This window comes from Eretmochelys imbricata, chromosome 6, assembly GCF_965152235.1.
Source record: "Eretmochelys imbricata isolate rEreImb1 chromosome 6, rEreImb1.hap1, whole genome shotgun sequence".
Taxonomy (NCBI): domain Eukaryota; kingdom Metazoa; phylum Chordata; order Testudines; family Cheloniidae; genus Eretmochelys; species Eretmochelys imbricata.
In genome coordinates, this window is record NC_135577.1 from 85912476 (window position 1) to 85927495 (window position 15020).

At 40.7% G+C, this 15020-nt stretch overlaps 1 protein-coding gene across 1 annotated transcript; it reads right to left on the reverse strand.

Moving 5' to 3' along the window:
* Positions 1-4302: 4302 nt before the first annotated feature.
* Positions 4303-13508, reverse strand: SPTSSA (serine palmitoyltransferase small subunit A). Its single transcript, XM_077819024.1, has 2 exons — positions 13288-13508; positions 4303-5336 (listed from the first exon to the last, which is right to left on the reverse strand). Exons 1-2 carry the CDS (start codon positions 13388-13390, stop codon positions 5233-5235), a joined length of 207 nt encoding a protein of 68 aa, XP_077675150.1. The 5' UTR covers positions 13391-13508; the 3' UTR covers positions 4303-5232.
* Positions 13509-15020: the final 1512 nt, after the last annotated feature.

Sequence of the window (15020 nt, forward strand, 5' to 3'; positions counted from 1 at the left end):
AAATGGCTGAGAAAAGGAGTTCTGCTGAATAGAATGACTATTCTTGTCTGTGTGTCTTTTTTGTAACTTAAGGTTTTGCCTAGAGGGATTCTCTGTGTTTTGAATTTAATTACCCTGTAAGGTATCTACCATCCTGATTTTACAGGGGTGATTCCTTTACTTCTATTAAAAGTCTTCTTGTAAGACAACTGAATGCTTTTTCATTGTTCTAAGATCCAAGGGTTTGGGTCTGTGGTCACCTATGCAAATTGGTGAGGATTTTTACCAAACCTTCCGCAGGAAGTGGGGTGCAAGGGTTGGGAGGATTTTGGGGGGAAAGACGTGTCCAAACTACATTTCCCAGTAAACCCAGTTAAAGTTTGGTGGTGGCAGTGGAAATCCAGGGGCAAAGGATAAAATTAATTTGTACCTTGGGGAAGTTTTAACCTAAGCTGGTGAAAGTAAGCTTAGGAGGTTTTCATGCAGGTCCCCACATCTGTACCCTAGAGTTCAGAGTGGGGGAGGAACCTTGACAGAGCTGTATGTCAAGAATGTATACTCTTGCTCTGAGGTCCACAGGGAAGTGAGCAACAGACCTATTGAGAGTCTCTGGGTGAGGATAACAAGGGATAAGAACAGTAGCAATGTTAGCTACTATTATACACCACCAAATCAGGAAGAGGAAGTGGTTGAGTCATTATACAAGCAGATAACAAGATTAGCTAACACACATGACCTAGTATTAATGGAGGATTTTAATTTTCCTGTTATCTGATGGAAGACTATTGTAGCAAAACATGATATGTCCTGCAAATTCTTAGCATGTGTAGGGGACAGCTTTCTGATTCAGAAAGTTGAGGAAACAACTAGGGGGTCACCTATTTTGAATCTGGTTTTGACCAACAGGGGTGAATTAGTTGCAAACGTGAAGGTGATCAGGAACTTGAGGGGAAGTGATCATGAGCTGATGGAATTCAAGATCCTATGAAAAGGAGGACATGGGAACATCAAAACAGACACTGGACTTCAAAAACAGCAGATTTCAACCAACTCAGAAAAATAGTAGGCAAGGCCCTATGAAAAGACCAATTAGGAAGAAAAGGGGCTGAAGGGGGCTGGCCGTTCTTAAAAGATGTACTAGGAGACACTCAACATCAAGCAACAAAGGGAAAAGAACCACCACCACAGGAAGCTAACGTGACTGCACAAGAAGCTTTTTAGCTATCTAAAAACCAAAAGAGATACATACAGGAAATGGAAGGAGGGGCATATCACCAAGAAGGTATACATGGGAATAGTGCAAGTGTGTAGGGACAAAATCAGGAAAGCCAAGGCAAAGAATGAGTTACGGCTGGAAAAAAATGTTAGAGACAACAAGTAGTCATCATGGGCAGTAGATGAACCCCCTCTTTAGGGAAGCCAGCCTGGCAGCTGTTCCCCTTCCACCAGAGGCCCTGTCCACCAGACCCTCATGGGGCCCCCCCACACAGCCTGAGGAGCCCCAAGACACCCCCCCACACACACATAGCTGGAGCAGCTCTGGCCAGCCCCCTCCCCCTACAGTGCCAGGCCAGCCCCAGTGCCTCCTCATGCAAAATTCCCCCGCCCGCACCCACTAGCCCAATTGGGCCTTCCCCCCTCCCACCTGGCCCAAGAGAAGCCCTGTTCTGCCAACAGGCCCAAGCTCTAGGCCACTAGCTGCAGCTGAGCCTTCACTGGCTTCAGGGTAGAGTAGGAGGGAGTCTCCCGGTGGAACATGGGCGGGGCCACATCATGGCTTAGGGGAGGTTCAGCCTGCCCTGGCCTTTGATATCCACCGTCCATGGAAGGAGTTCTTCAAATATGTCAGACAAAAAAGAATGATCAAGGACAGTGTGGGTCTACAGCTCAATGGAGAAGGTGAGCTGATAACGGAAGATGATAGGAAGGCAGAGTTGCTCAATGCCTACTTCGCTTCTGTGATAAATGGGGGTGGGGGGTGGGGTGAAGAGTAGCTCCTTTTGATAGACACCCAGCCAGCCAGTTAGCTGTAAAATTCCTCTTGGTAGCTGTTCTCTACTTTCTTTACCTGTAAAGGGTTAAAAAGTCCCCCATGTAAAGAAAAATGTGGTACCTGACCAAAAGAGCCAATGGGAAAACTAGAACTTCTTAAAGTTGGGAAAAGCCTCTCTCTTTGGTTGTTCTCTCTGGGCTGCAGGGACATGGACCAGCAATGCTATAAGCAGGGATGCTGTGTAAGCTTTGAATCGGGTATGAAAAATTATCTTCCATACCTAGAAGGAATTATTTGGATAGGGAATGTTTAAATAAACACAATCAGGTTTATTTCGGCTTGTGGATCTCCTCTGTGCTAACCCTAGATGCTTGTAACCTTTAAGCTGAACTCCCAAGAAAACTATTTGGGTGCTTAATTTTTGGAATTGGTCTTTTAAAATCTAGCAAAAGCCTAAGTACCAGATGTATTTTCTTCCTTTTTGTTTTTAATAAAATTTACCTTTTTTAAGAACAGGATTTGGAATGTTGTGTCCTAAGAGGTTTGTGCCTATGCTGTTTGATTAGCTGGTGGCAACAGCTAATTTCCTTTGTTTTCTTCTCAGCTCTTCCCCAGAGATGGGATGAAAGGTTTTGAGGGCACCTTACAGGGAGGAATTCCCAAGTGCTCCTTCCTGGGTCCAATGGGTTTTTTTGTATTTGGATGGTGACAGTGTTTACCAAGGCAAGGTCAAAGAAAAGCTGTAACCTTAGGAGTTTAATACAATCCTGGAGTGGCAAGTATTAATTTTTTGAGTGCAGAAGGTGGGGGCCTTCAATGATTCTAAATGCCAGAGTGGGGAATTCAGCCTTACCAGCTTCAGTCTTCTCACAAAAACACCACATGACCAGACAACTAGCAAAGTTACCATAGTCAATAAAGAGGAAGGGATGCAGATTGGGATAAGTAAAGAACATGTCAGAGATCTTCTGACTAATTTGAATGAATTCAAATCAGCACAGCCAGATGCTATTCACCCGAGGGTACTGTGAGAATTAGCTGAAGAAATCTCAGCGTCATTGGCAATAATATTTACAAACTCATGGATGACAGGAGAGGTCCCAGAAAACTAGAGAAGGGATTAATGTAGTGCCCATCTTTAAAAAGGGGGGAAAGGAGGAGCCATGGAACTATAGACTAGCCAGCCTGACTTCAATGCCTGGGAAGCTACTAGAGCAAAGTTTAAAACATTAAATTTGCAAATACCTGAAGGATGAAGGGGTAATCATTAGCAGCCAGCATGGATTTACCAAGAACAAATCATGCCAAACCAGCTTGATTTCTAAACAGGGTAACTGATTTGGTGGATAGGGGAAAATGCTGTGGACATAATAAAGGCTGAAGGAACTGGGTATGTTTAGTTTGGGAGAGGACATTAAGGCGAGATATGATAGTCTTCAGATACTTGAAAACCTACCATCATCAAAACCCATTTACAAATGCTTTCCCACTTAAAGCCATTTTTACACGGACAATATTCTGCAGCATTTCGGTCACAGAATAAAAGAGTTCCCAAACACAGATCATACAATCTTAAAGTAATTGCTAGTTGGCAATGAGAAATGCCTCTCACAGGAAAAAAGTCTATGGCAGGGGATTTTTTTCCTTCACCCCTCTAGTCTTATGTTTATATGGCCAGATTTTTAACTGAATGAAGACAATTCTGCACCACTTGCCTCTGTATCGCCATATCAGTAATACTAATGCATTAGCCTATTGTGCAACCAGACAATATGTCCCAAAAGAAATTTTTCCTCAGATGCCAAAGCTTTCATTTGTTAGCTTTTGGGATAGTGAAAACTATTAAATCTGCCGTCTTCTGAGGCACTAATCTAGCCTCACTTTGGATACCAGAGGTGACAGCCTTCTGTAATATCTGCAAGTCAGGTAAAAGTTAAGCCAACTAAAGATTACAAAAATAGTTTTTAATAGAACAAGTTATACTCAGTTAAACTGAAAATAAATGCACACGCTATTTTAAAAATAGAAAAAGCATCTTACCGTTCCTCACTGGAATGCGTATTTAAGGGAATTAAACCTTGTCGTCATGTTGACTATTGTCTAACAGCTGTGCATTAATTAGGCATGATGCATTATGAACTACTTGTGCAACTTCCATTAGCACCAACAGGAGCTGCATATCTTTGGACATAATTTCGCCCACAGTACCTATTCTTACTGGGACAACAAGACAGATTCTTTGGTTAACATCATTCCCTTGCCCCATCACCTGTGTCAGTTTTGAGCAGAATGCATAAAACACATTAACTTCTAAAAATAAAGGAAAAAAGTTTTGCATCAGTTCTGCTTTTAGTTTTTATTTTTAAAAACAAAAAAAAAAAATATCCTCCACCTTAGAAAGTCAGGTTGTTGCCATCTTACATTTCAGAATACAAATCTGAAAAAAGTTAAGAACATAGACAGAATTTCAGCCAAGTACTCAGCTTCTTATTGTTGTAGTTTTAACTTAAGTCCACTTATAAACTTATCTTTTCGTCATTTGTAACAAGAATATGTTCAAATGTGTTTGGAACACTAACTGCAATAAAGAAGTCAGCAGTGTAATTATGTCAATGAGCATAGGAAAAAACTCCTCTCCATCTGCACAGAAACATAATCCTTGGAAGACCAGCATTATGTACAAGTACAGTTTAGTTAGAACATTAAATTATCACAAAATCTTGAGGGCCTAGATGCAGTTCATGAAAGAATATAAGTCCATTAGTCCTTTTGCTCCAACTTTGGAAAGACTGCATCTATAGTTTTATCCTAAACATGATGAATGAAGTGTTACCTCTGTGTCATCCACCCCTCTTCCTCCATCAGCTGGAATACAAAAGACTTTTTTGTTGCTAAAGTCAAATATAGCAATATGCACAAACATTTTGTTGGACAAAGTCTGGAGAGCAGACAGTACACCTGAGTTGAGGTTTACAAACTACTTTTCACAAAGTTAAGAAAATACTGATATCAAAGTACAAACAATTACAATGTTAAAATACGCAAAACTATTATACAAGGGCAGCTTGTAAAATTAAAGTGAATGAACACAACACACGAGGTATGTCGTAGCTCTACACATCTGGTTTCCTCATCTTCAGAGTCATAGTTGTGTGTTTCTTGTTCTGACATCTGTAGAAGTCTCGTTAAAACTAGGCAGTTGGATCTTCTTTGCAGAATGAATTTTAAATCACTATTACTTCTTGAATGTACTTTCTTCATCACTGTACAATTTCAAAGTAGTGTAATATCGCCATGATGTGCTGAGGCATGAACACATAGCCAGTGTACAGCGCCATTCCAACAATGGAAACCAGCATAGAATCTGAGCAATAGCTAAGGAAAGCTGCAGTTTCGAATTTTATTCAATCACAAAACAAGAATGTTTTAACACTATCCTTCAAAACTATTATAAAACTTGTATAATTCTAAATTGTATATGCTCAACTGTATTCATGTATAACAGCTGTAGGAAAAAATCCATTGTAAATGTGAAAACTAGAAGACTGTAAAATGACTAACTATATTATGAGAATGCCTTCCAGATTCTCTATTTTATTGCCACATACCTTGGAGGTAAAAATAAAGTCCCCCCCCTGGGGGTGTGTGAAAGAGAGAGAAGAAACACATTAATGGGAAATAACCAGATTCCCTAAAACTTCTACAGGTTCTGAGTTTTACCCTGTCAGCAAGAGCATTATATTTATGCTAATTCATAGAGATGGGGAGCTACACAAGATCTTTTAAAGATATCTATCTATATTCATACATATCACACATAGATATAGATGAGATGTTCATATTTGAAGAAACTAGTCTTTCAATGCTGATCCAAAGGATTCTCTTGGAACGGAATGGCCCAAATAAACTAAACCTTAATTTGTGCGTACACCTGACTGGAGGGAGAATGGTCGTTGGTATAAAACAGGGAGTGATGAAACCTGGGTTCTGTTCCCAGCTGCCTGCCAGTTTTGGGCAGGTCACTTAGCTTCTCCATCTGCAAAATGGGAATAATACCTCACTCACAAGAGGGCTGTGAGGCTCAATTTATTTTTCAAGAGCACTTTGATAGAAGGAACTATGGTATTAGTATTAATTCCGTTAGACACCTGATCAGTATCTTATAAGTAGAACTGATCTAGATGTTTCACTCAAATCATAATACCTTAAAGCACAGCCTTTGTTTTAATTCAAGCTGTGTTTGTAAACTGTTAACATTTTATTGGAAGTGGTTGCAGCTCTCTGCAAATGTTTTTGTAGTATCTGGCAATCCACAAACAATGATTCTCAGGCTATAGTTTCACTAGCTTATTTCAAATATGAGGAGTGATCGCTTGGAAAATTCACATGATACACATTACCTATATTTGCTAATATTATCACTAGTCCTATGTCCAGTTCCGGGAAACTCAAGCCCAGCCTATAGAAATGCAATGGGATCGTAGTCATGTGGAGGTTGGGTTGACTCAAACCTGAACATTTCTGGATACACACAAAATTTTTTACGAACCCTTTTAAAATCAGACTACCTGGAATTTCCTCCAATCATAACATTAAAATTGGGTTTAATAAGCCTAATAAAAATACAGTACTATAAACAGAGCATTAGGTATTAAAGGGCCTGGCAGAAGTATCCAGTTACCACAGCTTCAACAGGAGCTGCAGGTGCTCATCAGCATCTCCAGAAATGAGGTCTACACTGTGTATATTTAACAACAAAAGCTATATGACTGTTTGGCATATCAGTCAGAGAACAAACATAGAAGTTGTACTCATTCACTAGAGTATTTTTTAGTCATGGTAGGTCATGAAATATTGGAATTTAAAAGCACTGGCGAGGCTCACCTCATAAATCCCTAAACTTTGACATGAATGCTTAGTCACAACCTTGGGATTCCAAGGTATCAGACAATGTACCACACTGATACTAGATCTACTTATACCGTAAGTTCTTTGGGGAAGGGGCCGTCTTTTGTTCATTGTGCTAGGTACTGTACAAACACAGGTGCCCTGTCCGTGACAGGAGCTCCTAGGTACTACCAAATTAAAAATAAATAATCTAAGGCCTTCTACCCTATGATAATGGCTCATCATTGTTAGTGGTAGTGGCAAGTGCTCCAGACATGATTTCTGTAGCAATGCTCTCTAAAGTTGAGCTGTTTTCATCCACAAGGAGAGCCAAGTGGGAATTAGTTGCTCAACTGTTTTCAGCAGCAGGTCCTAGTATCGACAAACTAGATCCTAGAATCAGATCTGAACTTATTGAGGAAAAAATGGCCGTATGATGATCAGGATGTTACCACCACTGAAATGAGCACACTTCTGTCTATTACCCTCCAATATCCCCCAAATGATATCCAAGATTACAACAGCCAAAAAGTTTAGTTTTTCAGTTAGATTATTTTATGTATTTTACAGCACTTCACATGTAGTCAGTTTCACTGTCTCCCCTTTAGAGTTAGTCAGTTTCTTCTGTGTTATGCTTATAAGCAGCATATGGAATTTTTTTAAAGGGGATAAGGCAATACACACCACATTTATTGAGAGTACAATTTAAGAATTGAAATTAGCATATGCTTTTATTTAAACACACACAAAAGGTTTCACAGCTGGATTTTATAGTTACCAGTTTTTAAGAGTTGCTCCATCAGTTTCAGTGGCTAGCTGAAACTACAGGGGGGGGTGGGGAGGGAGGCAGGGCCTTTGCTGAATGCATTTGAAGCTCCAACGTTGATTCAGAATGAACCCAAAGACTTGTATGGGAACTTATTACTATAAAGGAACGGTGTACTGCCATGGGACTTTGGGTTTTTTAAATTGTACTCCATTTTGCTTATTTTGCTTTGTACTCCATTTTGCTAGCCTCAAATTATTAAAAAAAAAGTTCTACGTTTATTCTTTCCTAATTGTGTTAATAATTGTTCTTAAAAAAACTAAAGTTTTATGGCTTTAATTGCCTTATTTACTGTTTGGTATGTAAATAAAAAAACAGCTGGGCCAAATGGTCCAAAACAAAAAAAAAAAAGTCAAAAGGCATCAACTTTATTATCAAAATCACCAAAATGGCAAATTAACAACCCTAAAGCAAAGGCAAACACCCCAAGAACAAAATAAAAAGTAAAGCCAAAAAAAAAAAAAAAAAGCTGCAAATAACTCCCAGTAACAAGCCAAATAATGTAATTAAAAGCAACCTTAACTACCTCATAATTAACAGCTCCTGTGTAACACAGCAAGAACCAAAGACTTGTATGGAAACTTATTACTATAAAAGAAGGGTGCATTGCCATAGGAATTTGGGTTTGTTCTGCATCAACATCGGAGCTTTGAGCGTGTTCGACAAAGGCTCACCTCACCTCCCTCGTGTGAGTTTCAGCTGGCCACTGGAACTGACCAAGCAACACTAAGGACTGGTAACTATAAGATTCCAGCTGCAGAACCCCCCCCCCCTTTTTTTTTTTTGAAGGAGGGGGTTTGGGGGGGCAAGGGTAAGTAAATGGAAGCATATGCGGATTTCAGTGCTTAAACTGTACTCTCAATAAACATGGTTTATTGCCTTATCCCCTTTAAAAAGATTGTGTGCTTCTTATAAGCATAAGATCTGTTCCTGTGGATCTTATACAGAGGATTTAAAAAACAAAATAAAACTAGAGCTGTCGATTTATCATGTGAGCTCACATGATAACTCAAAAAAATTAATTGCGATTAATCGCACTGTTAAACAATACCAACTGAAATTTATTAAATATTTTGGATATATTGATTTCTATTACACAGAAAATACAAAGTGTACAGTACTCACTTATTTATGATTACAAATATTTGCACTGTAAAAATGATGAAAAAATAGTATTTCAATTCACCTCATACAAGTACTACAGTGCAATCTCTTTATTGTGAAAGCGTAACTTACAAAAGTAGATTTTTTTTTGTTACATACCTGCACTCAAAAACAAAGCAATGTAAAACTTTAGAGCCTACAAGTCCACTCAGTCCTACTTCTTGTTCAGCCAATCACTAAGACAAACAAGTCTGTTTACATTTACGGGAGATACTGAAGCCTGCTTCTTTATTTACAATGTCACCTGAAAGTGAGAACAGGTGTTCAGAAGGCACTTTTGTAGCCGGTAATACAAGGTATTTACGTGCCATATATACTCAACATTCATATGTCCCTTCATGCTTCAGCCACTATTTCAGAGGATTTGCTTCCATGCTGATGATGCTTGTTAAAAAAATAATGTGTTAATTAAATTTTTAACCAAACTCCATAGGGGGAGAACTGTAAGTCTCCTGCTGTTTTACCTGCATTCTGCCATATATTTCATGTTATAGCACTTTCACAGAAGATTTGACAAAACACGAAGAAGGTAACAATGTCAGATTTCTAAAGATAGCTACAGCACTCGACCCAAGGTTTAAGAATCTGAAGTGCCTTCCAAAATCTGAGAGGAACGAGGTGTGGAGCATGCTTTAAGAAGTTTTAGAAGAGCAACACTCTGATGCGGAAACTACAGAACCCAAACCACCAAAAAAGAAAATCAACCTTCTGCTGGTGGCATCTGACTCAGATGATGAAAATGAACATGTGTCAGTCCGCTCTGCTTTGGATTGTTATTGAGCAGAACCCATCATCAGCATGGACACATGTTCCCTGGAATACTGGTTGAAGCGTGAAGGAACATATGAATTTTTAGCACATCTGGCAAGTAAATATCTTGCGACGCTGGCTACAACAGTGCCATGGGACTGCCTGTTCTAACTTTCAGGTGACATTGTAAACAAGAAACAGGCAGCATTACCTCCAGCAAATGTAAACAAACTCGTTTGTCTTAGTGATTGGCTGAACAAGAAGTAGGACTGAGTGGACTTGTAGGCTCTAAAGTTTTACACTGTTTTATTTTTGAATGCAGTTATTTTTTGTACATAAGTCTACATTTCTAATTTCAACTTTCATGATAAAGAGACTGCACAACAGTACTTGTATTAGGTGAACTGAAAAATACTATCTTTTGTTTTTTACAATGCAAATATTTGTAATTAAAAATATGAAGTGAGCACTGTACACTTTGTATTCTGTGCTGTAATTGAAATCAATATATTTGAAAATGTAGAAAACATCAAAAAATATTTAAATAAATGGTATTCTATTATTTTTTAATCGTGCAATTACTTTTTTTAATCGCTTGACAGTCCTAAAAAAACCAAACAGCAATATTTTAAAATATATAAAACAAACAGGCAAAGGGAATCTGGGCAGGTGTACTACCTGAAACTACTTTTTTTTTTTTTTAAGATGACTAGGTATCAAGATGATGGTATATACTATTAACATCCAATGGAAATCTGACATTCCCAGCTTTCAAGTAGCTAATAGTATTTTAATAAACATAGTGGTTCACAAAATAGGATTATTCATATTCCATTGTGCTAGACACTGTACAGACACATAACAGAGAGCTTACACTATGTATAATGGACAGAAACAGGGGAGTAAATAGAAACAATAAGACAATACCAGTTGCATGATACAGTGATACTTAGATAAAGCCTTTATGAAAGTTACTGATTCCCTTCAACCAGCAATACTATATTCAGCGCTGGTCAAGGTCATTTTAGTAAATCTTGGACTTTAACTCAATGGGAACTTCAAAGCCTTAAAGAGATGTTGGTTCTAATTCAAGCCAGATCAATTTTAATAGCCATCTAACAGCTGTTCAGTGGCTTACATGACATAAGTTATTAATATCAGTTCAGTATCTAGTGATATCTACCACAATCAGCAAACTCACTGAAAGACTCAGCAGGGAGTTCTTCAAGGACCGAAGATGCATGAAGTCGAAAATAATGTTCTCAATCAAAGGACCCTAAATGGCTTTCATCTTTTAAAGACCTCTTTGTAGTCAAGTGTAGAGTTCATACTTCTCAAAATGCTTAACACATTACATTCTGTTCACATTGGACAGCATCGTAAAAATTTAATTAAAAGTTACCAGCAATTGCAATTTAGCACACAAAGAAATTACTTCAATACAATAAGAAACCTGAAAGTTACATGTCAAATTAATTTTAAGCTATAACTTACAGGAACAAAAGTTGTTTGAACTGGCAACAAAATATGAAGAGAACTGTATGCACACCATCACGTTACTTATATGTTTTGCCACAATCAGAAGATTGCTTAGCTGATATAAAGAGCTCGATGTTCAAGCCTAACTACTCTGACAAAACATAATGCTCATGAAGCATAGAAAACAAAGGTATTTCTTCACTGACACTAGACCTGGCATAAACAGAGCCAGGTACCATTGCTAAGGAATAGGATACCTCCACTGAGAAGAAAAAAGGAAAAGTAACAAAATATATACTATGTGGGTGTATGAGAACATAGATATCAAGTCCATCCCATGTTAATGCATTTCTGTTTTATATGCTCTCCATTTTGGAACTTTACATAGAAAAAAATCTACATGATTATGCACCTGTAACTTGGGCAAACAACAGTCCCTACTTTTACTAATGGAAGATCTTTTCTTTACAACTGAGCACCACCCCTATAAAGCACCCTTATTATTACTATCACCACATTCTGTTTGTGACTGGTTAGATTAGTTTATCTCCTCATCTCTCTCAGTACTCCTTGGAGGTACTTTTAAAGGTCATCCATCAGAGAGTGGCCGCAAATACGAGGTGCCATTTTAACGAAGGATCAAGCAACCACCACATTCAGAATAGAATGAAAAGACATTATATATCACCCTCTAGAACAAGCTGCTCAAAGAAACACAATAATCTAGTTACAGGTCTCTACAACTGAACCTTCATGTTAGAAGATTATTATAGTGAAATACATAAAACAAGCACATTCACCAATTACAGGATCAGTAAACATCAATTAGAAAAAGACACAGGGAGACAAAGCAAAATGGAAACCTAGAGTTGCAGGACTATGCACCACACATAAATTACTTGTTATATGCACATTGGAAAGGAAAATGTGTAAGTATGAAGGAATGCATTAAAGGTATTTCTAACTAACAGAAACAATTCCTCAAGTTAACAGAGAAAAAAGTTGCATAATTCTAGGGAAGGAAAAAGAAAGGAGAAATTGCATCAAGGCACAGCAACCTGCCTTCTGACTCAGAAATGAACTACATTGCTAAATGGCCAGAAGGGAGACTTGAAACCTTACTGTTCTGAAAGATAATCTGTGTTGCTCTCTCAAACATTGACAACACTTGTTATAGTTTGTTGTAACAGACTGTGAATCTGAATGTAATTTAACAAGCAAGGAATGAGTGGATTAACAGATTCCTCACACATGGGTGAAAGGGTTCCTTCTTTGTTCACACAACAAACTTAACCTGTGGGACTAGGAAATAGTGCCACATTATACACTTTGCAACACTAACCCCCACCAAAGCCAATGTAGCTATAGACTGCTACTATTTATCAGGGTTATTTTATCTAAATACTCATACCGCCAGTTAGAACTGAACCTTGGGTTTTTAAACCACCAGCACAGCTATACTGGGATGACTAACAACCCTCAATGTAAACAAGGGCTAAGCACCTCCCAAGCACCAATTAAACCCATAACCATATGCCTGCGAGGAAAGTATTATTGGGCCCATTTTACAGACAGGAAGGGGCACATTAAGCACCCATGATCAGAAAAGTGCTCAAAGACATTCTCAAAGTCTGGAAAGGCCAAGAATCAAACCCAGACCTCTCAGGTCCCAGTCTGGTGCCTTAATCATAACAGCATCCTTCAGAACAAAGGGGCTGAACGGATAGCAGGGCAGCTTGCGCGGGACAAAGGTCAGACCTCCCCACCACCACCCAAAAGCACCTCTCGCAGCTTGGCTGAGCTTGAAGCACCTCGCACAGTCCACACCACAGGGTGGGCACAGATACACAGGAGGGCGTTACAACAGCCCGGGGAGCAGAGCGGCGCACTAGGACCCAGCCCCCTCCCTCACGCCCAAAGCGGGGCAACAGGCCCTGGACCATCCACCGCCGCCCCACATCCTACCTTCCACTTCTCCGAGCGCGGCCAGGGGCCCCAGCCCTCCCCGCCCCCTTCGAGTCCAGCCACGTGCCCCCGCTCCCAACCTCCCTTCCCCCCCAAGGCTGGCGGTGGCCTCCCCGCACCGGCCCCGCCCATCCTCCTCCGGCACGCGCTGCCGGCGGCCGCTTAATTAACAGGACCCAGCCCCGCGGCGGCCGCGGCCTCCGCCTCCGCCTCCCTCCAGCCCGGCCCGGCCGCGGGAGGATACTGAAGACCGTCCGCTCCCAGGGCTCCAGCATGTAGAGCGCGGTGACCAGCAGGTACTGGTAATACAGCCACGACACCCGCCCCCAGGCCGAGCCCAGCGCCATCACCGGACCTGTCCGCGTGCGGCGCGCGCGGCCTCCGCAAACTGACTGAGCGGGGCCTGGCCGCGCGGGAAACGCCCTCCACCGCGCCCCGCGCCAGGGGCCGTGCCACGGCCAGGCCGCTCCGCCCCGTGGCGGCTCTGCTGGTAGGGAGCATGCGCTTGAGGACTGAGCATGCTCCATAACACCCGCCGACGCCGCTGCCCTCTCTTGGGGTGACCACGCGCGCCCTGCTGGTGGGCTGAGCCAGCTGCAGTGGCTGCAACAGAAAAGTGGTGTTGGAGGCACACAACTCTCCACCTGTTCCCCCGGGCTGTGCCCTTAAGGGTACAGTGCGGTGCGCCCCAATGTATCTGGTGATGCCACCTATTGAGCTGCTAAAGGACACTTGATTGATTCAGTGAAATATTTTACATACGCCCTCCTGTCCAAAAATGATCATTATCAGTGTTTAAAAGAATCGCTTATCAGTTTATATGTCCCTGTAACATCTTATAGCAGGAAGCATATTCGGCTTGCCCTTTATTCGGATTCCTTGGACTGGACTGCATTTTTCTTGCAATCCACTGTTAAATGGAGTTTCACTCCTTTATTTGCTTTTTGAAATTATATTTTTATTACTCTTAGATTTTCATTTACTTTTGTTAACATTGTGCAGATGAATGTCATGCTAGATAATAGATATTTTAATAGCAATCACTGGAAATATTAACAGTTGCTAGTAGCTTCTGCAATCACATCTCAGAAGTCACCTACTACAGGACAGGCCCAACAAAGATAGTAACAGAACGCTACTAGCCATCACCTTCAGCCCCCCAGCTAAAACCTCTCCAACGCAGCATCAAGGATCTACAACCTATCCTGAAGGACAACCCATCACTCTCACAAATCTTGGGAGACAGGCCAGTCCTTGCCTACAGACAGCCCCCCAACCTGAAGCAAATACTCACCAGCAACCACACACCACACAACAGAAGCACTACCCCAGGAACCTATCCTTGCAACAAAGCCCGTTGCCAACTGTGTCCACGTATCTATTCAGGGGACACCATCATAGGGCCTAATCACATCAGCCACACTATCAGAGGCTCCTTCACCTGCACATCTACCAATGTGATATATGCCATCATGTGCCAGCAATGCCCTTCTGCCATGTACATTGGTCAAACTGGACAGTCTCTACGTAAAAGAATAAATGGACACAAATCAGATGTCAAGAATTATAACATTCATAAACCAGTAGGAGAACACATCAATCTCTCTGTTCACTTGATTTCAGATCCAAAGGTCACAATATTAGAACAAAAAGACTTCAAAAATGGACTCCAATGAGAGACTGCTGAATTGGAATTAATTTGCAAACTGGATACAATTAACTTAGGCTTGAATAGAGACTGGGAGTGCATGTGTCATTACACAAGGTAAAACTATTTCCCCATGTTTATCCCCCCCCCCCGCTCCTCGGACATTCCTGTTAACTGCTGAAAATGACCCACCTTGATTATCACTACAAAAGGTTTTCTTCCCCCCCACTCGACCCCCCTGCTCTCCTGCTGGTAATAGCTCATCTTAAGTGATCACTCTCCTTACAGTGTATATGATAACACCCTTTTTTTCATGTTCTGTGTGTATA

What these genes read in the sequence shown, in the direction of transcription:
- SPTSSA (XM_077819024.1), bottom strand. Translation starts at nt 13,390, where the DNA reads ATGGCGCTGGGCTCGGCCTGGGGGCGGGTGTCGTGGCTGTATTACCAG. An exon ending in CTGGGAGCGGACGGTCTTCA is followed by an intron (nt 5,337 to 13,287) that starts GTATCCTCCCGC and finishes GCTATTGCTCAG; the next exon opens with ATTCTATGCTGGTTTCCATT.